The sequence below is a fragment of the Schistocerca cancellata genome, chromosome 3, assembly GCF_023864275.1.
Source record: "Schistocerca cancellata isolate TAMUIC-IGC-003103 chromosome 3, iqSchCanc2.1, whole genome shotgun sequence".
Lineage (NCBI taxonomy): Eukaryota > Metazoa > Arthropoda > Insecta > Orthoptera > Acrididae > Schistocerca > Schistocerca cancellata.
In genome coordinates this window covers 810,014,235-810,038,405 of record NC_064628.1, presented here as the reverse complement: position 1 = coordinate 810,038,405, position 24,171 = coordinate 810,014,235, and the positions used below count along the sequence as shown (strand labels likewise).

At 39.1% G+C, this 24,171-nt stretch overlaps 1 protein-coding gene across 2 annotated transcripts in view; it reads right to left on the bottom strand.

The window, feature by feature from the left end:
• LOC126177083 (uncharacterized) overlaps positions 1 to 23,952 on the bottom strand; it is a 198,391-nt gene extending 174,439 nt beyond the window's left edge. For both annotated transcript variants that reach the window (XM_049924330.1, XM_049924331.1), the window contains exons 1-2: positions 23,820 to 23,952; positions 20,608 to 20,685 (exon numbers count right to left, since the gene is read on the bottom strand). In XM_049924330.1, coding sequence (XP_049780287.1) covers positions 20,608 to 20,685; positions 23,820 to 23,831 — 90 coding nt within the window. In that variant the 5' untranslated portion in view covers positions 23,832 to 23,952. The remainder of the gene's footprint in view (positions 1 to 20,607; positions 20,686 to 23,819) is intronic.
• Between the last annotated feature and the right edge of the window lie 219 nt (positions 23,953 to 24,171).

Here is a 24,171-nt window from a genome sequence, read left to right as displayed (position 1 = left end):
CCATGAACTCAATTTACCGTCAACTCTAACTGCTACCTGACTATCCATGTAAAGACCTTTAATTGCTTGCAAAAGTTTGCCTCCTATTCCATAATCTTGTAGAACAGACAATAACTTCTTCCTAGGAACCCAGTCATATGCCTTTTCTAGATCTATAAAGCATAGATACAATTCCCTGTTCCACTCATAACACTTCTCCATTATTTGCCGTAAGCTAAAGATCTGGTCCTGACAACCTCTAAGAGGCCTAAATCCACACTGATTTTCATCCAATTGGTCCTCAACTAATACTCGCACGTTCCTTTCAACAATACCTGAGAAGATTTTACCCACAACGCTGATTAAAGAGATACCTCTGTAGTTGTTACAATCTTTTCTGTTTCCATGTTTAAAGATTGGTGTGATTACTGCTTTTGTCCAGTCTGATGGAACCTGTCCCAACTCCCAGGCCATTTCAATTATCCTGTGTAGCCATTTAAGACCTGACATTCCACTGTATTTGATGAGTTCCGACTTAATTTCATCCACCCCAGCCGCTTTATTGCACTGCAATCTATTGACCATTTTTTCCGCTTCTTCAAATGTGATCCTATTTCCATCATCATTCCTATCCCACTCTATCTCGAAATCTGAAACATTACTGATCACATTTTCACCTACATTGACCAACTCTTCAAAATATTCCCTCCATCTGCCCAAGGCATCCACAGGATTCACCAGCAGTTTTCCTGACCTGTCCAAAATACTTGTCATTTCCTTCTTACCTCCCTTTTGAAGACTGCTAATTACACTCCAGAATGGTTTTCCAGCAGCTTGACCCATAGTCTCCAACCTGTTTCCAAAGTCTTCCCATGATTTCTTCTTGGATGCTGCAATTATCTGTTTGGCTTTGTTTCTTTCTTCAACATAACTTTCTCTGTCTACCTGGGTTCTGGTATGTAGCCATTTTTGATACGCCTTCTTTTTCCTTTTACAGGCTGCCTTGACTGTATCATTCCACCAAGCTGTTTGCTTCATCCTACTTTTACACACTACTGTTCCAAGACATTCTTTCGCCACTTCTAGTACTGTGTCCCTGTACCTTGTCCATTCCTTTTCCAATGACTGTAATTGACTACATTCAACTAACTGGTACCTTTCTGAGATCGCTGTTATGTACTTGTGCCTGATTTCCTTATCCTGAAGTTTCTCCACTCTTATCCTCCTACATATGGACCTGACCTCCTGCACTTTCAGCCCAACAATCCCAATTTCACTGCAGATTAAATAATGATCAGTGTCATCAAAGAATCCCCTGAATACACGTGTGTCCCTCACAGCCTTCCTGAATTTCTGATCTGTTATTATATAGTCAATGACAGATCTGGTTCCCCTGCCTTCCCAAGTATACCGGTGAATGTTCTTATGTTTAAAAACATACTGGCACAGAAATCCAAGAGTTGTTTCCCGTTCCTGTTGGCCTCCATATCCTCTCCAAATTTACCCATAACCTTTTCATACCCTTCTGCTCGATTTCCAATCCTGGGGTTAAAATCACCCATGAGCAGAACACTGTCCTTGTCCATTACTCTAACAACTACATCACTGAGTGCCTCATAATAACTATCCATCTTATCTTGATCTGTCCCTTCACAATGCGAATATACTGACACAATCCTAATTTTCTTGCTAGACACTGTCAAATCTATCCACATCAGTCATTCGTTTACATACCTTATTGCAACTACGCTGGGTTCTATTTCTTTCCTGACGTAAAGCCCTACACCCCATTGTGCTATTCCTGCTTCCTAGCTCTGAATGTATGGTTAAAATTTTTTTATTTGAAATTACAGAATATCTGGCACACTTAGAATTTCTATTATTAATTATGCAGTCTAGTAGTGTTTATTATGATTATTTCTGTATTCATTTATGAAATAATAATTGAAACTAATAGCAATTAATTTGACAAGATAAACTGTAAACCCTTTGGAATACTGTTATTACCACAGACTCAAGTCAAATAGTAAGTATGCCTCTGACGTGATTGGACATATTTTTTATTTTGGGTGAACAATGTAATTTTGGCTTTGTTAATGTGAAATTTCAAAAGGTCACTCTGCAAAATTCTGGCTCAATTCTATCAGTGGTTCCAGAGCTAGCCATACCAAATCATAAAGTGCATGGGGTGAATAATTTGTCCAACTCTGGTATAGCTTTGTGCATCTGTTTTGACATTTATCATCTTGAATTTTTGTTCACAAGTACAACTTTTAGTGCTGAACGCAACTATAGCACTCAAATTGCTCGGAAATTGCTATCCCTTAAGCTACTTGGTATGAAAGTGCCTTGTATAATTTATCGTGAAAGATTTAAGTCATACTTTAAGCATCTTTTACTATAAGGGAAAAGCTGTAATGACCTAGTTTTTTGAGCCACTAGCCAACAACCAGGTGCTCACTATACAACACCAGTATTAGCATTTATGAGTATATATTTCTGATTTTATTGACCCGTGTCTCACGTGTCAAATTGGTAATTGCAAATTTACAGCATTTTTCAGGACCAGGTTTTAATATGGCCACCATCTCTGATCTCCTTTTAACTGACACCATTGGAGAGAGCTCATTTTTTGCTACAAGGAACATGAAAAGTAGAATGGTAATTTTCCATATCAGGTTTTTAAACTAGCTTCAAAGATGCCTTAGCTTTTGCATGTACTGTGTGCTTCACAGAATAACTTTAATGAATGGCATACAAAACTGAGCAAATAAACAACATTGTTGTGAACATAAAAAAGCAATAATTTCACAGAATGAACCAAGAATCGTAAATTTGTTGCTGGAGTTCATGAAACCATTTTCAAGGCTCTAAAATTCTCTTCAATGCTCTTCAGCACCTCTGATGGGTAAGTATAACTCTGACCTATGGAATTGACACTTGGATCTACCAAAATGTCGATTATCTGCTGCTCTGGGATCCAGCAGGTGTCCTGACCTAGAGGCCAATGGAATGAATTAGTTGGACCATGCAGATGCATGAAACTGACTAAGGCATCTTGTACTTCCAATGGTGTGTCACAGATGTTTCCAATCCACCATTTGCTGTCATAAATGTAGGCTATGTATTGCCCAGATTGGACGCTGTCAATTAGAACACTCGAGAAGTATGCTGATTGATCAACACTTGCAATAAATGATGCTGTGTCATTTGAAACTCTGCTAATTTGTAACCGTTTTTCATTGACTGGTCTGAAGCAGTGGTTTTCTCTGGTCTCTGCAACCATGCAATCATTTTCAAATCTCCTTTCTTGCAAACATCTTGCAGCATCAATTTCTTCCTCTGTGATAAAAAGGAATTTTATTCTGTGAACTTGTTAATCACAAAATCAGAATAGATCACTTGGTGTTAGAATTTGATCTGAAGGTGGCAGTTGGAGACTTGTTCTTGTTACTAATCACTTTGTTGTATCTCCAATACCATCACATGGAGACTTTCCATGGCTTGTGGTGAAGAAGTTCCATTCTTCACTGATACTAAAGTCATTGTAGTGCTGACATGGATTAATGAAGTTCTTGAAATTTTGTATTGGGTAGCTGATCCATCACTGAAATAGCTGATGTGCTTCAGCACTGGAATGTGGGTTCGCATGTGATCAATGAGCTTGGAGCAGAAAACAAAAAGTACAACTGTATCATGTCACAAGCAATCACTGATGATGCAGAAGCTAAGAGACTCAATCTTTCCAGTCAGAGCCTTGTAATAAATAACAAAGGGATGTAATGTGGCCTGACTATTTTCCCAACGGAAGCCTTGTACAGTGTACTGCACAATAACTGAATAATTTTCTGCAAAATCCATCTGAACAACCAGCTTTCCACATTCTAGATTTTCTTTGGTTTCTTTTAGGTAGTTGCTTTGAGGCTTTGCTATGTAATCATGGGGCGAGACATTCACAATTTTTGGTCACAATGTTTTGGATAAATCGTTCCATCATTGAGTGCTTTGTCTACAGGGTATCTCAGTCAGTGTGTATCCATTCCTTGTATTCAATTGCTTCATCAATGTCATTCCCTTCAAATGCAGCTTCTACAAATCTTTCCAAGACTTCTAACCCAGGGCATTGGTCACATGATTGGATCATGCAATCTTTTGAACCCATGTTGCAAACCATTTTGGCTAACAAACTCTTGTAGACATCCTTAATTGGAGTCATTTCTAGCATCAACCTGACATTCTGATGAGCTGTACAAACATAAACTGAGTGTGTTCCTGCTGAAGCAACTGTGGTGCGCCACTTTGGCCAGAGCTCACAAAATTTGGAAAAGCCAACTTCTGGTAAATTTTGTCTGCAATATTCTTGATAGGCTTCTTTCAAGTTACAAAGCAGCAGACTTATCTGCATATGAACTTTTGGGCCAGCTGGTGTCCTTATGGCAAAGTCCTTTTTTTCCAGGGCAGATTCGGCTGACTTCATCGCTGTCATGGAATTTTGCTACACTTTCCTTAATATCTTCTTGCAAAGCCTTTCCTTGCTTTGGATCTGGTTTCAGTTTACACTGTTTGCTTAGACACATTGAATTCTTCCATTGTTTTTTAATGCTCCAACTGCTAGGGGCCAAATTTAAAATAGTAATTGTCTCAGAAACTGAATACACCTCCAGCTTTGCTTTCAATTCATTGATGAGCACTTTGTACGAAGAGCAATCATGGCATTTTTAACCTGGTATGTTCTATGATATCATCTACTTCAAGCCCACCAGTTTCAGCAATTTTCGTAGGCACAACCATTTGAACTTGCCTTATCTTTCATTTTGCATATCCACTATATTCCTGGTTTAAAACTCAATGAAATTTTAGTGGTGGCACACCAATTGCTGTCAAGCTAGAGTTCAAGTGCTCTGAAGCAACTGTAGCATCATCTTCATCAGATGCTGTAATCCATGTCAAAAGAAGAATCACGTGTTCAATAGAGGTCTGCGTCCTATTGATTTTGCAACAGCCGACTTTTGAAACTACTTACAACATTGATGTTGAGCCTGGACAGAAGATTTGCCCTGCTTGTACAGTTGACATCAATGCAAAAAAGGCCAAGCCATTGCCATCATCAGAGATGGCAATGGCTTGGCCTTTTTTGCATTGATGTCAACTGTACAAGCAGGGCAAATCTTCTGTCCAGGCTCAACATCAATGTTGTAAGTAGTTTCAAAAGTCGGCTGTTGCAAAATCAATAGGACGCAGACCTCTATTGAACACGTGATTCTTCTTTTGACATGGATTACAGCATGATTTCTACAGATACTGAAATCTGGTCAACAGTCCTGCTTCATGATGTAAACATATTTTGGCATCACAGTCAAGCTTAAATCTAATTTGACAAATCAGCAAATTGCTATCCTCCTCAGAGAAGTCACTAATTGACATCAGAAGGCATTTTTTCTTGGTGAAATTAGTTGAATAACACACAGACTTGTTGATTTGTCCAATGGTGCACTGCTCTAGGTCCATATTTCCATTGTTTGAATCCATAACAAGTTGTAGCTTCAGCAATGATTCAACAATGGATTGAAGGAATCAACCAAGCTGCAAGGTAAACATTCACAGGTAATAACCACAAATGATACAATGATTGACAATTTGCATAGAAATTGCCTAAATCAAATTACATCTTATATAGTGTGAATGTATAAAATGAGAATACTGGAGAACATTCCAGAACACTGCAGAAAATTCCGGAAGTTTCTAGTGCCTTGTTATAAAACTGCTGTACCTGCATATAATTTTCTGGAATCCATGACTTGCTTTATAAAACAGTTATACCTGCATATCAAATACCCAAAATATTTCCAGAACCCATGCCCTGTTATTAAATAGTCATACCAGCATATCAAATTTCCAGAGGTTTCTGGAATCTGTTATAAAACAGTCATAGCAACACATCAAATTTCCAGAAGTTTCTGGAATCCATGCCATGCGTTATAAAACAGAAATATCTGAATCTCAATTTACAGAAATTTTTGGAACCCATGCCTGTGTTATAAAACAATAATACCTGCATATCTAATTACCAGAAGTTTCTGGAACCCATATATGAAACAGTTGTACCTCCAAATCAGAGGAACAAAAGTATCCTGCTGCAAATAATTAGTACTAACAAATCACAAGTGCCTTGACACTCTCCAGCACAGCAGCTGCCAACAGGATAATACACACTGTAAGCATAACAGCTTAGGTTTCTTTTCATTTATTTTAAAAGCCTTATATGGAAAATTAGCATTCTACTTTTTTAAGTGCCTTGTAGCAAAAAATGTACTCTTTTCAATGGTGTCAATAAAAAGAAGATCAGAGTTGATAGCAATATAGAAAACTGATCCTGAAAGTATTAGAAATTTTCAGTTTTCAATTTGACACTTAAGAGATGGGCCAATAAAATCAGAACTATTTACTCATAAATGTGAATACTGGTGTAGTCTAGTGAGCATCTGTTTGTTGGCTTGCAACCCAAAAATCAAAGTTCCGGCTGCCTTCCCTTATAGTAAAGGATGGTTAAAGTAGAGCTTGAATCTTTCACAATAAATTTTACGAGGCACTTTCAGACCATGTAGCATAATGGATAGTCATTTCTAAGGAATTTGAATGCTTTAGCTGCATTCAGCAACAAAAGTTGTACTGGGATACAAAAATTCAGAGTGATAGGTATCACAGAAGATGCACAAAGTTATAACCAAGGTAACCGAATTCTTCACACTGTGCACTTTGTTACTTGGTATGGGTCCACTAAGGTGGCCCTAGCTCTGGAACCACTATAAAAATTGAGCAAAAATTTTGCATATTGACCAGACACATACATATGTATACAAAAACAAGTTTTGAACCAAATCTGAGATGGTCGAGTGTGGACCATTTTTTATTTTAGGACACTTGACGTGGAATGACCTGTAAACTAGAAAGTTTATTGTAATCTCACCCCTGTCAAATCTTCAGAAAAGGCTTTGCACATTGGCGAACAACAGAAGCAACAAGGATGGAGGGGGTAGATTACAAGTAGGGGCATCATGCATGATTAATTGACTAATAACGAAGTTTTGTCTGTTACACAAAAGAAAGTGCTTTATTTTGTGTACAATTTATGTATGAATAAATTTTCAGTCACATGAAGCAAAAACCGAAGGCTGCCCCACAAAGCAAAATCACACCAACAGTGATGATGTACCACTAATAATGATGAACCAGATAAAAGAAACGGAAGAGGACTTTACAAGTACAACCAGGGACATCAAAAAGGAAAGATAAGAACAAATTATTTGTGAAGTTGATTTGTTTGTGGACTCATGTGCTTGTTAACAAAATGAATAGTGACAAATGCAAGAGTGATGTAGAAATGAAAGCTGTAGGATCCAGTCAGGACATGTCTGAGCTGAGTGAAATGGTAGTCAGTAAAAAAAAAACAGTAAAAACTGATATTTTGCAGTTAATTTTGTCAAAAATACAGGAAATGAAGACAAATAACAATTGAAAATTGGACAGTGTACAATATCAGATAGATCAACTTAGTAATCAAGTTTCAGAGCTAAAAAATGAGTTGTCAGAGGGGTTAAAAAGTGTGTATGGAAAAGTTGATGTTTTAGAAAATAAATTTACTCTTTTGGAAAATGAGTTTGTAGCTGAGTTGGCAAAACAATCAAAAACTGTTTATGACATCAGAGTACAGAAGACCATAGCGGAAAAAACTCAACAAAATATCACCCGTTTAAAAAAATTTAAATGTAGGAAACAATATGCAAACAAATGTAACTGTTTTAGTTCAGGAAATTTGTCTAAACCAAAGTCTGTGAGCAAACAATGGTATTGCAAGGTCCAACAGTCCTATCAAAAGTTTTCTATCAGATAATTAAATCCAGTTTATTTTCTGCACCACTGCAGAGAGAGAATTGTGACAGGCACAAATGACAATTAAATTTGTTAAAATATTTCTTGAAGGTGAAGCTCTGTAATGGGTAAATTTAAATTTAAGTCATTGGGAAACATATCAGAGTTTTGAGAAAAGTTTCTTAAATAAATTTTGGTCAGAAGCTGAACAGGGGAGAATCAAAAGTGAATTTTTGAATTGTCCTAATTATAGGAATAGGGATGGCACTTTGAAAGAGTTTTGTAAGAACCAACTTAAAAAATCAGTGCATCTTGACAAACCATTTGATGAAATGACATTGATTGATGCACTTAAAAGGAGACTACCAGAAAGATTGCAGTGGGATTTAATAAAAGGACCTGATGATTGTCTTGAACAGTTTTTATGATATGTTGGCAGGCTGGATGGGGCAGTAGAAAGAAGTATTACCATAATAATCGAAATGATAGAAATCGTAGCGACAGTAGTCACATAAACAGAGATAAGGGTAACTTCTATCAGGATCAATAGAGAGAGAAATCCCGAACTTCAGTAGGATAGGAATAATGGGGATAACCATGGGCATTGTAATACAAGAAACAATCATAGAAGTAACTACTTGGGAAACAACAGTTCACCTCAATGTAGGTCCACAGTTTTCGGGTGAGGAAACATAACAAGCACAGGACACCCAAGTTGTGTTTACAATTAGAGAATAATAACAGTGACATTTTTGAATTTTATATTTAATAATGGTGCTAACCACAAGCCAGAATGTGAGAGGTGTGGGAATTTTGATGTACACTCCTGGAAATTGAAATAAGAACACCGTGAATTCATTGTCCCAGGAAGGGGAAACTTTATTGACACATTCCTGGGGTCAGATACATCACATGATCACACTGACAGAACCACAGGCACATAGACACAGGCAACAGAGCATGCACAATGTCGGCACTAGTACAGTGTATATCCACCTTTCGCAGCAATGCAGGCTGCTATTCTCCCATGGAGACGATCGTAGAGATGCTGGATGTAGTCCTGTGAAACGGCTTGCCATGCCATTTCCACCTGGCGCCTCAGTTGGACCAGCGTTCGTGCTGAACGTGCAGACCGCGTGAGACGACGCTTCATCCAGTCCCAAACATGCTCAATGGGGGACAGATCCGGAGATCTTGCTGGCCAGGGTAGTTGACTTACACCTTCTAGAGCACGTTGGGTGGCACGGGATACATGCGGACGTGCATTGTCCTGTTGGAACAGCAAGTTCCCTTGCCGGTCTAGGAATGGTAGAACGATGGGTTCGATGATGGTTTGGATGTACCGTGCACTATTCAGTGTCCCCTCGACGATCACCAGTGGTGTATGGCCAGTGTAGGAGATCGCTCCCCACACCATGATGCCGGGTGTTGGCCCTGTGTGCCTCGGTCGTATGCAGTCCTGATTGTGGCGCTCACCTGCACGGCGCCAAACACGCATACGACCATCATTGGCACCAAGGCAGAAGCGACTCTCATCGCTGAAGACGACACGTCTCAATTCGTCCCTCCATTCACGCCTGTCGCAACACCACTGGAGGCGGGCTGCACGATGTTGGGGCGTGAGCGGTAGATGGCCTAACGGTGTGCGGGACCGTAGCCCAGCTTCATGGAGACGGTTGCGAATGGTCCTCGCCGATACCCCAGGAGCAACAGTGTCCCTAATTTGCTGGGAAGTGGCGGTGCGGTCCCCTACGGCACTGCGTAGGATCCTACGGTCTTGGCGTGCATCCGTGCGTCGCTGCGGTCCGGTCCCAGGTTGACGGGCACGTGCACCTTCCGCCGACCACTGGCGACAACATCGATGTACTGTGGAGACCTCACGCCCCACGTGTTGAGCAATTCGGCGGTACGTCCACCCGGCCTCCTGCATGCCCACTATACACCCTCGCTCAAAGTCCGTCAACTGCACATACGGTTCACGTCCATGCTGTCGCGGCATGCTACCAGTGTTAAAGACTGCGATGGAGCTCCGTATGCCACGGCAAACTGGCTGACACTGACGGCGGCAGTGCACAAATGCTGCGCAGCTAGCGCCATTCGACGGCCAACACCGCGGTTCCTGGTGTGTCCGCTGTGCCGTGCGTGTGATCATTGGTTGTACAGCCCTCTCGCAGTGTCCGGAGCAAGTATGGTGGGTCTGACACACTGGTGTCAATGTGTTCTTTTTTCCATTTCCAGGAGTGTAGTATGTACTAATGATTTCTTCTCTTGGTCGTAAAATAGTGTTATTGATGTATGTAAATCAGGTGATGACTATATTTGATGTGAACTGAGGTTGGTAAGTCTGAGACTCATGGCTTATTGCAAATGAAAGTAGGTGAGATAAGTGACTTTGATGAAGATGAGACTTGTGTTGTTAGTGATGTTGTTGGAGGAATGGTATCAGGTATTTGTGGACTTTAAGAATAATGAAGTTTCAAAAATATACACTGTTTGCAGGTTCATACAACTATATAATTCTGTTTTGTAACAGATTTGTGCTTTAGAATTTGATACATATATTCCATGTGACTAAATGAGTAGATCCTTTTACAGTTTTGAAATGGGACAGTGTCATTAAATATATAGTAATAAATTTCTTATCTTAGAATGCTATTAGTGTTAAATATTATTATTATTCCTGTGTACTCTGCAGAAAATAATAAAATTTAATTGTCACGAACTCTCTTGGGTAAAGTCATGGATGTTTGGTAAACTAAGTGAAGAGTTGCTTTATTCATACGTATTGTAAATATTAGGAATAGAATCTTAAAGTTTCATATGTGTACACTTTTTAATCCATTCTGCAGTAAATCCTGTGTACTGTGAGGCAGGTATTGAACCGCATACTTAGTACACAAAACAACGTTTCAAGATTCAATGTGAAAGCTAGACAGGAAGTTACCTATAAGTTGGAACATGTGATGAGAAATCTAGGGAGGAAACTGAGAGATGTGGGTGGATCCACTCCCACATTCCTGTATGGCTGCTCCCTTGCTGAACTAGTTCACTTACAAGAGGTCATAGGTTCTGGCTAGTGTACTCAAGCATCTGTCAACTATGTGAGTCTTGTGACTGAAATTTGTAAATTGTTGGACAAGAAATTATTCTATATGAAGAATTTGTGGAACTACAGGGTGATCATAAAGTCCAGGAACACTTCCAGTTATTTATTGCACAAGAACTAAACATTGTACACATGTCATACATATCGAATTTTGAAGAGAGACTGAAAGTTTTTTATTATTATTATTATTATTATTATTATTATTATTATTATTTTTTTTTTTTTTTTTTTTTTTTTTTTTTTTTTTTTTTTTTTTTTTTTTTAGAAACATTCGATATGCAAACCATAAGTGACCCAGCAGACGTCAATACGGTAATCAAATTCTTGCCATACCCGTCCCAGCATGGCATCATTGACTGTGGTACTCACTTCCTGCTCTCTTTGCTGGGCACAAACAACCCGTCATAATGAATTTGTTGTGCCAGAGGTAAATGGCCTTCCTTGGTTCTAAACATCCATTGAGCAGCTGTAGCACACTTGTTTTTGTTGCACTCCAACAGATACAAAGCTTGCTCCGCACCTGAACTCGCCACGTTTGCCACTAGCACTGACTATCAGCAAATTAACAAACTACACTGTGGCGGTATACATGAAAAAAACTTTCAGGGCTTCTCTTCAAAATGGCATATGTATGATATCTATAAAATGTTTGGTTCTTGTGCAATAAATAATCAAAAGTGTTCCTGGAGTTAATGACACCCTGTATTTGTTTATAAAAGTAGTCACTGCTATGGACAGTATTACTCCACATAAATATATGTCTTTTTCAATTAGGGGATGGTTCAAATGGCTCTACGCACTATGGGACTTAACGTCTGAGGTCATCAGTCCCCTAGATGTAGAACTACTTAAACCTAACTAACCTAAGGACATCACACACATCCATGCCCGAGGCAGGATTCGAACCTGTGATCGTAGCAGCAGCGCAGTTCCGGACTGAAGCACCTAGAAACGCTCAGCCACAGCGGCCGGCAAGTAGGGGAATTAACTTCCTAATACATTATGTAACTTTAAATAATGCTGTGCAAGACTGATGTTCTATGACAGATGATACTGAACCATGTTGTAAATAATTATCAGAATCTGATAAAATTAGTCACTGTTAGGTTAGCAGCTGTACATTTCCATGAATTTTCTTATCTCAACATCCAGTATATATTTTTTATCAATTTTAAATCAACCTTCTAGGCTTCTATATACATAGGTTAGTTTGAATGAACAATTAGCAAATAATGTAGAAGACATTTACGACTATAGACTGTATAACAAGATGTATACATTTCTGATCTCATGCAGCGATTTTGGTCCTCAAGCTAATCGATTATGTCATCATTGAAAGCTATTTATGACTCTGATTACCTGTATTTATCCTCAGTACTGCATTATTGTATCTCAGTGGAACTTGAGTTGTGTGCAAACTCATGCTCAATTCTCTTCTGTGTACTTGTCATCACGAATGTGTGTGTGTGTGTGTGTGTGTGTGTGTACTCAGGGGGAGAGTGTGCAACTATTGACTGAGACTATAAGTTTCCTACAATTATCTATACATATGACTGAATTTTTTGGTATATGATTATGAACTTTATTATTTTGTTGTGTCAAAACATTTCTGCTGGTGTGTACCCGGTGTGGTCTGGATTCAAGGGTCGGTCCCCACATCATAAGCATAGGTCCTAATATTTTTTCATTATTTTCACCTTCATTAGTCAACGTATCCTTACATACTCTGGTTTATGTAGTTGATAGATTTTATGCTATACTCCTACTTGTGATTGAGTATATTCTTTTGGTCTGTACCAGTCATCGTGAGTTTTTCACATCAGCTCACTCGTCGTACACTTAGGATCTGACTTTTTTTCTTCTCTTTTGATGATTCTGAAGGTGTGACTTTATAGATGTAAACTTGCAATTTGTAATTCTAGTAATTTACATTGACTCTGCACTTGTTTCTATAGTTCAGTGTTGTTATACTATAATTTTCACTTGGTATCATTTGTCTTGTGACAGAATGTTCCACAGATCTGAAAATCTGATTTTCTGTATCTGTACCCTATCTTCTGGCATCATTTTGTACACTGTTTGGCAAACCTTATAGTAAGTCACATAATATTGTAAATGCATTATTTCCAAATTATGTGAGGGGGATATTGTAATGGGAGGGGGTAGATTACATACTTCATCCCACAAACTGATGTCCATACACCTGTACAACACAATGCATGCCCATCTGCATGCTTGCAGTCAACATTCTATGGTTACTCTGGTTATTAATGTACCAGCATTTCACATTTGCAATGGCTTATCTCATACTTACATTAACCTGTGGCCTTGCAATGTTAATCGCTTAAATATGTTATCTAGACAAATGGATTCTAAAAATTTCATTACTCTACATTAACTATTTTTGGTGTTTAAAAATGTTCAAATGGGTGGGAATTCCTAAGGGACCAAACTGCTAAGGTCATTGGTCCCCAGACTTACACACTACTAAACTAACTTAAATTAACTTATGCTAAGAACAACACACACACCCATGCCAGAGGGAGGACTCGAACCTCTGGCAGGAGGGGCCGCGCAATCCATGACATGGCACCTCTAACCACGCGGTCATGCCACGAGGCTATCTTCTGGTGTTGCAATGTTTTTCCCTGTCGGTACAGAACTGAGAAATCCAGCTGCAGATTGCATTTGACCAGCCTGACAAGAATGAGCAGTTTTGTACAGCAGGGATATTTTTAAACATTCCATGCAATGATTTGAGGTGTGTGGGTCTGTGTGCAAATACAATTTAATTTCACATCAACATGGAGAAAGAATCCTTAACTGTATTACTATAATATATGTTTTACAAATGTTCTAGATAAGAATGCACAAGTGCAACAGCCAAGAACTGTCAGCAATTGTGTCAAGATGTGTTGATGTAGTTTATTTCAGTGTTAAGAAGGCTACCTAAGGTTAACCAAAACATAAGGCATTATCCCACTAAGGATTTAGTGTTTATTTTCTACAGGACCTCATTTATTTCTCCTTTGATGTCTGGTCCATATAAGATGTGTTGTATATTTTATGTTGTGACACGTTGGATTCATTCTTTCTAGGGGGAAAGCTTTTGTCCTGGCAACTTGTTTAAGAGTTTAGGAGAGCACAAATTTATGCATTTATGGTTTGAGAGTGGACTTACTGTGAATGAAGTGAGGAGGAGTGTTGTTTGTTTTTCTTTTAAAGTTCTGTGTGGTTGTGGTATGCGCTGCAGATGTTTTTGGGAGATCTCGCCTGCCACCGGCTGCGAATAATGTCCTGGAGTATTTGCCAGTGTGAGCCAAGTGAGTGCAAGCGAGCTTAATGATATTTGTGTAATGGATGTTATTGTCTTAAGAAGTGCTGTACAAGTTGGATTATGCCACCTTCACTGAATGTGTCACCAAGATACTGCATCTCACTAAATTGATCACATGGTCAGACTTGTAAATTAGTGCACCAAATATGTGTTAAATATAAGACCTTTTGGGGAATGTATTTTGGTTTTGTTTAAATTAATTTCTACTAGTTTCACTGCAATACACCAGGTGCTCAAAGACTTTGCCACTGATGGAACTTTTTAAGAATTTCAGTATTTTGACGGAACCACCTCATTTATTTTGAAGGTTTATAAAATTTAAAAAACAAAACAACTATTTTATTCAGATTACATCAATTTCAAATCAAAAGTAATTACACAGAAATCACAATAATTTTTTAAAAATAAGAAAAAATGCAAAAAAAATCCCACCATGTTATTAATAGTTTTTACTGAGCACTGATTCAGTTCTCGTGGAATCTTGTCTTAGAGTGAATAAAATAAATTATTACATTCAGATTTGATTTGAATCTTGCAACCAAATTACTGTCCTACAACTGATCCTAGTTAGGCAACCTTCTAAAAAAATAAATATAGCAAATTTATTTGCATTTTGAATATGTCTGTCTCATTGTGATGGTGTTCCATTTCAGTACAGTGGCCAAACCTTCTGATCTTTCAGCTTGTACATAATATAATGATCAGGTGTTTAATTGCTGTACAATGAGTATCACACTCACCCATCTAGCATGCTTCTGATGATATCATAAATTAAGTTGAACAGCATACCACATGCACCAGACAGGAACAAATGATGAGTAGATTCATGTTGATCTTGGAGCAGAAGATTATAACACAAATACTTCAACTTCTTTTGAACATGGGCCCTGTTTCAAGATTACACAGCCACAGTGCTAGTGTTAAAAAAGGACTACAACTTCATAAAGTGATTGCAGTAGCCACACCGCAGAAAAACATTGAATGGCAAAATGGCAGTTCATAGTTGTCTCAAAACAAGCTTTACCATTATGTGAACTTTTGGCTATAGTGTGGTGTGTACAAACATGAGCAGTGTGAGCTGAGCCACTATATCATGCACCTTAGTCAAGCTTACCACAAACTCCTCACCAACTTCCATGAGACTTTAATTTCGTGCTGTTTGTGTCATTTTCTAGTGTCTGTGAAAGACACTGTGCCCAGTGGTTCAAGCAAAAAGTCATTCACTTTCGAGTGAGACACAACCTGTTGTTCTCCCATGATCATGCGACCAGGCAATACTCTCATAACACTGTGGAGCACACACCCTCAGGAACCAGTACTCCAGCACTGTGGCATGCGACAAGAGTGAGCTATTTGTGCCAACAGCATTCACTGTAGCCATGCGATCATGAGTGTATTTACAAACGGAACTCAGTCATCAGTTGGCTGTGTATTAATTTGTGAGGAATAAATGTACATTTGATAAACATCCTCTTTCTCAGTTCCTGTCACCACATCATCATTATGGCCTCCTTGCAGGACATAGTGCATGGATGCAGCAGTATATCTGGCTCACCACATGGCTGAGTTGGAAGTGGTGATACCCAAATATTACTGTTTTACTGGTGACCCTAACATGATCTGTAGGCTAACATGTGGTGTGATGAATTTTCATTGTTATGAGAGAAAGTGAACTGCCAATTGTCTATAGCACCTACATCCTCACATAAGAACAGTGGCTTATTAGTGAACTAATTTCTGTACCTTGAGTATGCTGGGGTTGAACAGGTCAGCAACTTTTATGTGATTACAATATCTATTATAAGAACCATCTTAAGCTGTGTAAGAAGTTTTATTTATTCAATGATGACCAGTTTGAGACAACTGATTCATTATCAAACATTCTGAACATTCAAGTACAGCAAATGTTATGATACATAGCAATAAAGGCTTGCCAAAATACCAATACTTCCTGAAGTAGATAACATACTTTGTGCATAAGTCATTCATTACAACCAGACATGCATTACAGGCTACAAAACATGTCAATGTGGCAGTCACACATAAAAATTGTTGGATGTCAAAATGTAAACTGATACTCCGGGGTACCTCCAGTGAACACAAAAGTTAAGCCAGAGGCCGTTAGTAGTGGTTTGCATCAGAGGATTGGGGCTTTTTATTGTAGTAAAAATAACAATTTATGAATCGTTGGTAAAATACAGCCTTATCAAGGTGTGAACAGTCTAAATTGATAAAACATTATAATGTGTAAAATAAAAGTACAGTAGGTGCTATACTTTGCAAATCTATGAGTACACGGTCTGCAACTCCATTTTATGATTATGTGTCACTTTACCTTAACCATACGTATTGTACATGTATATTGTTATCCCCTCCTCTCCTGTATAATGTTACTTCTCCACACATGTTTGGGCACACAGCAGGTTTACACTATGTAACACATGCAATTTTATCATATAGTGTCATATAAAAATGCTGTTGTACAGTATGAGATGCATTTTATGTAAATGTCATAGTTAGGGGGTTATATTCCTTTGTAACTCTCACTAACTTTTATAGTTCTGCTTCAACAGTAATTATGTAATTATATGTCTTTATGCTTTGTACTGTTAGCAGAATGGTTCTATTGCCTACAACAATCCTCCTTTTTATTTTATTATTATTATCTAATTATCATTTTTATATATTTTCTTCTGTATTTAGGATAATTTATTGTTCCGTTTGCATTTGACGTACATACCCAAACTATATAAAAGCCTCATATCAAGCTATGTTTTGTTAATCTGTTTGTATTGTAGTTGATTTGCTATAAAGCCTTTCCTTGTTTCTCTGTGTGATAGTTTTAGAGTATACCATGTGTGGCGTCATAGTGCCTGAAGTACTTTATTTTATATTTTATAATGTTTTAGCAATGTAGACTGTTCACAACTTGTTAAGATTGTATTAACCAATGATTTTGTAAACAGTTATTTGTATTACAGCATGCCATCGCTATGGGCCTCTGGCTTAGCTTATGTGATTGCTAGAGGTACACCTCAGTATCAATATCTATACAGAAGCCTTATATCAGGCTATGTTTGATTAATCTGTTTGTATTGTAGTTGATTTACTATGAAGCCTTTCCTTGTTTCTCTGTGTGATAGTTTTAGAGTACACCATGCATTACATTGTAGCTCCTGATGTACTATATTTTATATTTTATAATATTTTATCAATGCAGACTGTTCACAACTTGTCAAGATTGTATTTTACCAACAACTGAGTAAACAGATATTTGTACTACAGTAAAAAACCCAATTCTTTGATCCATCTGCCACTGGAGGCCTCTGGCTCAGCTTACTTGGTCACTGGAGGTACTCCTCAGTATCAGTTTAATTTTGACACACAGCAATATTTGTGCAAGATTGCCACATTGAATAGAGCCATGTTTACATGTTTTGTAGCCTGCAATGCATGTTTGGTTGTAATGCAAGAGTAATGTGTGTGGTATGTTATCTATCTTCCAACAATATTTGTATTTTGTTAAGCCTTCATTGCTATGGATCACAGCCTCTACTTTATTTTGTTCTTGAGGGTGATTTAATAATGGATGAGTTGTCTGAAACAAGTCATTAGTTAATAAATAAAACTTTCTATGTAACTTACGACAATGCTTTTAACAGTTATTGTGGCAAATAAATTTTTGAGTCTTTTGTCTGAACAGTTTTCAATTTGTATTCCTGGCTCATAAACTTTTCTGTTATATTTTTTGTGTTCCCCATTGCCACTGACACTGGATCTGACAAACTTTGTCTTATGAATGAACAATTCTGTATTTTGGCTGTTGTCATGCATGGACACTACATGGAACTTTGAATGTTTATTTTTTTGTGTGCATTGTGTTATTTTTGGTGTGTGCTTCCCTCCCCTGTTATGAGAACTTAGCTGTAAAACAAGATGGTAACCACACAAACAAAGTGCAAAAGACAGCAGGAGAACTGCTACTTAGCAACCAGAATCTGAAAACTGAGCTACTGGCATGTCCCACATACATGAGTTCTGCCCACTTGAAGCCAGCTGAAGAAAACTGGCGCGCACCAGGTGTCACCACAACAACACCTCATACTGTTACATGAGCAGCAACAAGCACTCAATGGTTGTTGGTCAGGCTGCCACACTTTCAGCCCTGTGGCCCTCTGATTTGGTTCAGACAAGTAACGTGATTTTCCTAAGCAGTAACGTCACCTGCAACCTTGCCAAATTTGGGTACGTCATGAGTGAACTAGACCAAAACCACACCTTTGTCAAACGCCTTAATGGCCGAAAGCTAAAACTGTGTGAGTCTTTTTGCTGTGCCTATCATGCCTCAGCATCTCTGCTATATGGTGAGTAGCAACTTTCCTTCTCTAATATTGTTACATTCCATCCTGGATTTTCCATTCTTTGAAAAAAGAAACTAAAGTATATAAAGTACAGAGAAAGGGCTAACATGGAAAAAGGGAACATAAAAATAAATCAGCCAAACAAAAATAATTGCTTGGAAGAGAAGTGATAGAATAATTTTCACAGAATATGGAAAATACATTAGAAGTACCGAAAGAAGTTAAAAAAATAAAAATAAAATTTTCTTGTATCAGTTATTTGGAAGTTTCAGTTATGGGCTGTGTGGATATAATTGAAACACAGATGATTAGGTGGGCTAGCAAAAGAAAATCTATTCAACAGTTGGTAGCAGAACATACATAAAAGATGTGGAAATGCATCAGCTTTTGAAGCTGGCTGCTCATCCTTCTGGCAGAAGGGTTGAAAGAAAAGGAGGGATGAAGAAAAGAGACAGATAAGGTTTAGGAAATGGCAAGAGTTGTGGATAAGTCACCCAAAATCACATGCCATGGGAGACTTATTGGACAGGATGAGAAGGAAAGGGAATGATTATCGAAAAGAAATGCAGGTACAACAGAATTTAACATAAATTTAAGTGGTTGTAGGAGGGTGCATCAGGAAAGTCTTTCAGTGGGAATCGTCGCAGATATAAGTACCACAGGGCAGGGAAATGGCTACAGAAGGAGCATAAGGTGACAAGAAGCTGTTCTAGATTATGAAGGTAAAATATCCAACAGAATGGACCTCGTGCCAGGGCACAATTATAAGAAGTCCTAGCCCTGTTTAAAGTAGCTGATTAATACATTCAAGATCAGGACAGTACTGAGTAATAAGGTGTAATCCTAAGTTGTTTTTTGGAGGGATATGCAGTAACAGGATTTGACTGGGTGGCATGGGCCATCTAGACTGGTGGGATAATAACGTGTAGTGATGATTGGAGTGAGAATTGCTGTAAAGAGTCAACATATGAACAAATACATTTGCCTTGAATCTCAAGGCCGTTTGGGCAGAAAAATGAGTCACGGAAAGGATGGCAACTGTAACAATATAAGTACTGTTGTTTATTTGTAGCTTTAATGTGAAAGAAATGTGTAGCTGACCATCAGCAAGAGTGAGGTCAACATCATGAAAAGTGGCATGGGTTTGGAATAGGAACATGTGAAATTTAATTGGGAGCAAGTATTTAGAGATTCCAAAAAATTCGACAGGTCAGTCTCATCATTAGTCTGTATGGCAAAAATGTCATCACTGTATCTAAACTAAACAAAGGACTGAAAGGCTTATGGATCCCAGCAAAGCCCTCACCAAGTAACCCATGAAAAGGTTGGCACAGGAAGGAGCCATCTTGTTTCCCATGGTCATACCCTGATATACCTGTATTCCACTCCTTAAAGGTAAAGCAGTTGATGGTAAGCAGAAAGTTGATTGAGGTGAGCAGAAAGGACATCAAAAATTGTGGAATCAGGTGGGTATGTTTGAGGTACTGTTCAGCATCATACAGACTATGCACATGAGGTATGTTGTATAGAGGGAGGTGGCATCAATGGTGACAAGCAAGGTGTGCATTGGGAGTAAGATGGGCACAGATTACAGATAAACTAGTAAATGGCTGGTATCTTTAATATAAGAGAGGAGTCTCCGTACTTCTGTTGCAGGTGTTGACCAACCACGGGAGAGATACAGTGTCTGATCAAAAATATCTGGATACCAATATACAATGCAGAAGTGATCACTTGGTGTTCAGGGAGGTGGACCCACTGGTAGTATTGTCGTGTCAGTAGAGAAGCAGTAACAGCAAAATGAGTTGGTCAGGAGAGCTCAGTGACAGGGAAATCAAATGTTCACTCATATAATATGCATAAAACATAACAGCTCATTAAGTTAACTTGATTAACCACAGATATTGCCTGACAAACTTCAGTTAAAAGTCTGAAAAAGAAAGAGAAATGCTTACCTCAAAATAATTGCCAACCTTGTCCTTGCACCAGACCACATGTTCAATGCCTAATTTCTTCAGCAAATCTTCCAAAACCTGAAAAACAATCCAATCAAGACATGACCTGATAAACACATTTAGATAAAATTCATAGAGTAATAATACATGTAAGATATCAGTTGTTTGCAGTCTTAATATATCATGCAATTCCGCAGTAAAACACATTGATTTGTTCTGTTGATTACAGATGGAAAACAGTTCTCCAGACAGCTCACAAAGAATGATGGAAGCTGTAGTTGACATTGTTATTTGCCTTAAAATCCATACAAACTAAAAGTATTATCCATTTAGCTCTGCATACCAGTAAGGTATAAAGAGCATATACAGCTGCTCATTCTTGTTAATGTATATACAATGACAAACATACATTTTACATGGAAGTATTTAAGCTTTATAAAATTATACTGCTCAAACAGCTACAACCTACAGAATATTAATATGATAAGGAATGCTGTGGCAGAATGTAAATGAGGAGACAGCTCACCAAACACTAGAAGTGATGATCCCTGATAGGCATAAACAAAAAAAAAGAAAGAATGAAAACTTGACTAGCTTTTGGAAATATCCTTCAAACACACACACACACAAAAACCAGCTACATGATGCCAATTGAACACACCATGCTAGGATTGCAGTTAGTCACGTACACTGGGGTGACAGGTTGTGTCAGGTTGCATGGAGTGGGGTGCGTAGAGGGAGAAAAGACACAGGAAGCAGGAACATGGTTTGAAGAAGTGTGGTTGATGGCTCATGGGGATGCAATAAGTGTGTGGGATAGGAATGTGGGAGAGAGATGCAACAGGTCCACAGGATAGGAATGTGACACATGGGTAATAGAGCCAGTGATTTTGTGCAGCACATGATGACAGTGTCATGGGCAAGTGAACTGGAAGGGAATGACAGGAACAGGTATGAGAGACTGTAGGGTGGAGAGTATGGGTGCAGTAGTTTAGTGGATATTGAGTCTGGGTGATCATAGGAGCAAAGAATGTTTTGCAACAGTTATCTCCCATCTACATAGTTCAGAAAAGCTCTTATTGGGGGAAGGGTGCAGATGACATGGTTTGTGAAGCAGCCATTGAACTTGAGTGTGTTGTGCTCAGCACCACACTCCACCACTGGGTGGTCAACTTTACTCTTAGCCACAATTTGGCAGTGGTGATTCATTTGGTAGACAACTGGTTGGTGGTCATGAGCACAAAATATGCTGTGCAGAAATCACATTAGAGCTGGTGTATGTCATTGGTTGCTTTCACAGGTGCCCCTGCCTCTAATCAGTAGGATAAGCCTGTGACAGGTCTAGTATAGGATGCACTGTGTGGGTAAATCAAGCAGGTCTTGCACCTGGGTCTTCCACAGGAATATGATCCCTCTGGCAAGGGGATGAGACAGGGAGTGGCATAAGAATGGACTAGGATAATGTGCAGGTTGGTTGGGTGTGGAATATCACTTCAGTATCATGGGAGGCATTATGGGTAGGATGTCCCTAATTTCCAGGCACAATGGCAGATAGTCGAAGCCCTGGAAAATAACATAGTTCAGTTGCTCCATCCAGCATGAGATTGGGTGATGAGGGGGGAGAAGGGCTCCTTGAAACTGGTTCTTGGATATGGTTGGAGTATGAGAATATGGCATAAAAAATCTGTTTTGACTTAGTTTGAGGGACAGTGCCTGTATGTGAAGGCTTTTGTGAGACCTTCAGCAAGGGGATCCTCATCACTGCAAATATCACATCCATGAGTGGCCAGGCAACATGGGAGCAATTTTTTGGTGTGGAAGGTAGAGTGGTTGTCAAAATGCAGGTACATTGGATGGTTAATGGGCTTGATACAGATAGAGGTATGGATGGAGTCATCAGAGAGGTGGAGGTAAACATCCAGAGAGTTGGTACAGTGGGCTGAGAAGGACCAGATGAAGTGAATGGGAGAAAAGGTGTTGAGGCTGTGGAGGAATACAGATAGGGTGTCTTGGTCATAAGTCCAGAACATAAAAAAATTATAAATGAACCTGAACTGGACGAGGTATTTTGGGTTTTCGGAGGCTAGGAAGGTTTCCTACAAATAGTTCACAGATTGGCATAGGAGTGTGCCATGTAGATGTCCATGGCTGTGCCACTGATTAGTGTACATATCTTTGCCTCAAACAAGAAGTAGTTGTGTGTGTGGATGTAGCAGGTTCAGTGTATAAGGAATGAGGTATTGGGTATAGAGCTGGAAGGACATAATCAGAGGTAGTGTTCAGTAACATCAAGAGCATGGGCAGGGGGCTGTAGGTGCACAGGAGGATGGCATCAACAGTGACAAGTAGGCAACTAAGTGGTACTGGAGTGGGGGTGGTCGAGTGTCAGTGAAGGATGTGGTTTGCATCTTCAATATGAGAGGCTAGGGTACAACCAATCAGTTGGAGTTGTCGGTTGACAAGACTGGAGATTCATTCAGTGGAGGCATAGGAACTAGCTGCTATTGGGTGTTGGCTGTCCAAGATTGTTGTGTTTATGGATTTCTGGAAGCAATTATAAGGTGGGTATGTGGGGAGTTGTTGAGGTGAGGAGGGAGATGGATTCAGGGGAAATATTCTGGGAGATTAGAGATTATGTTGAACTTCTGGGAGGGAATCACTATGGCAAAGCTTGAAGGTGGAGAGTCAGTTGGCAGATCCCTTCTGTCAGGTAGTCACTGTGATTCGTCACAAAAGTGGTAGAGCCTTTTCCTGCAGGGAGGATGATTAAATCAGGGTCTGTCTTCTGTTGAGAGGTGTGTGTTTTTGGCAAGGCACTTGGGGAATGATGGTGAGGCCAAATTGGAGGTAAGGAATTCCTGGAAGGTAACTAAGGAGGGTTATATGGGAGATGGGAGGGTCACAGTTGGATGGTGGTATAAACTGAAGAGGCAAGCTCCAATGCTGGGATTAGGGTGTCAAGTTATGTTTTGTCAGAGGGACTGGTAGCAAATAAATGTTTCCATTTTAGGGTTCAGGGGAATGAGGGTAGGTTTATGATGAATGCACCATGGCTCAAATGTATTTGTTTGAAAGCTAGTAACATATATGCATGCACACGCACACAGACACACACACACACACACACACACACACACACACACAAATATGTTCTTAACTCATAATCAGTTGAAAAGGAGATACATGCTGTGTTGGAGAGAGAGTGTTCCTACCTCAGTCATCATGACAAATAGCTCATGTGACTAAACTGTCATCAAATCTCATATTGGTTGTTGCTCTGATGGGCAACTGAAAGGTAGACAAGATGTGCAACATCAACTCACTTGCTCACAGTCAGACAGCAAGTGGCCAATTGATGTGATACTCTATCTTCTAGGTCACGTAAGTACTGGGCTTTTCATGTACCAGAAAATGAATAGTAAGTGCTGTGAGTAAACTGCTATGTGCAACAAAATGCTGAAGAGAGAGGTCCTGTCAGGTAGACTGGCCACAGAGCAACAAACAACTTACTAATTCAGTGAAAGACAACAGCAACCACTGAGTAGCTGCACCATCTCCAGCCAC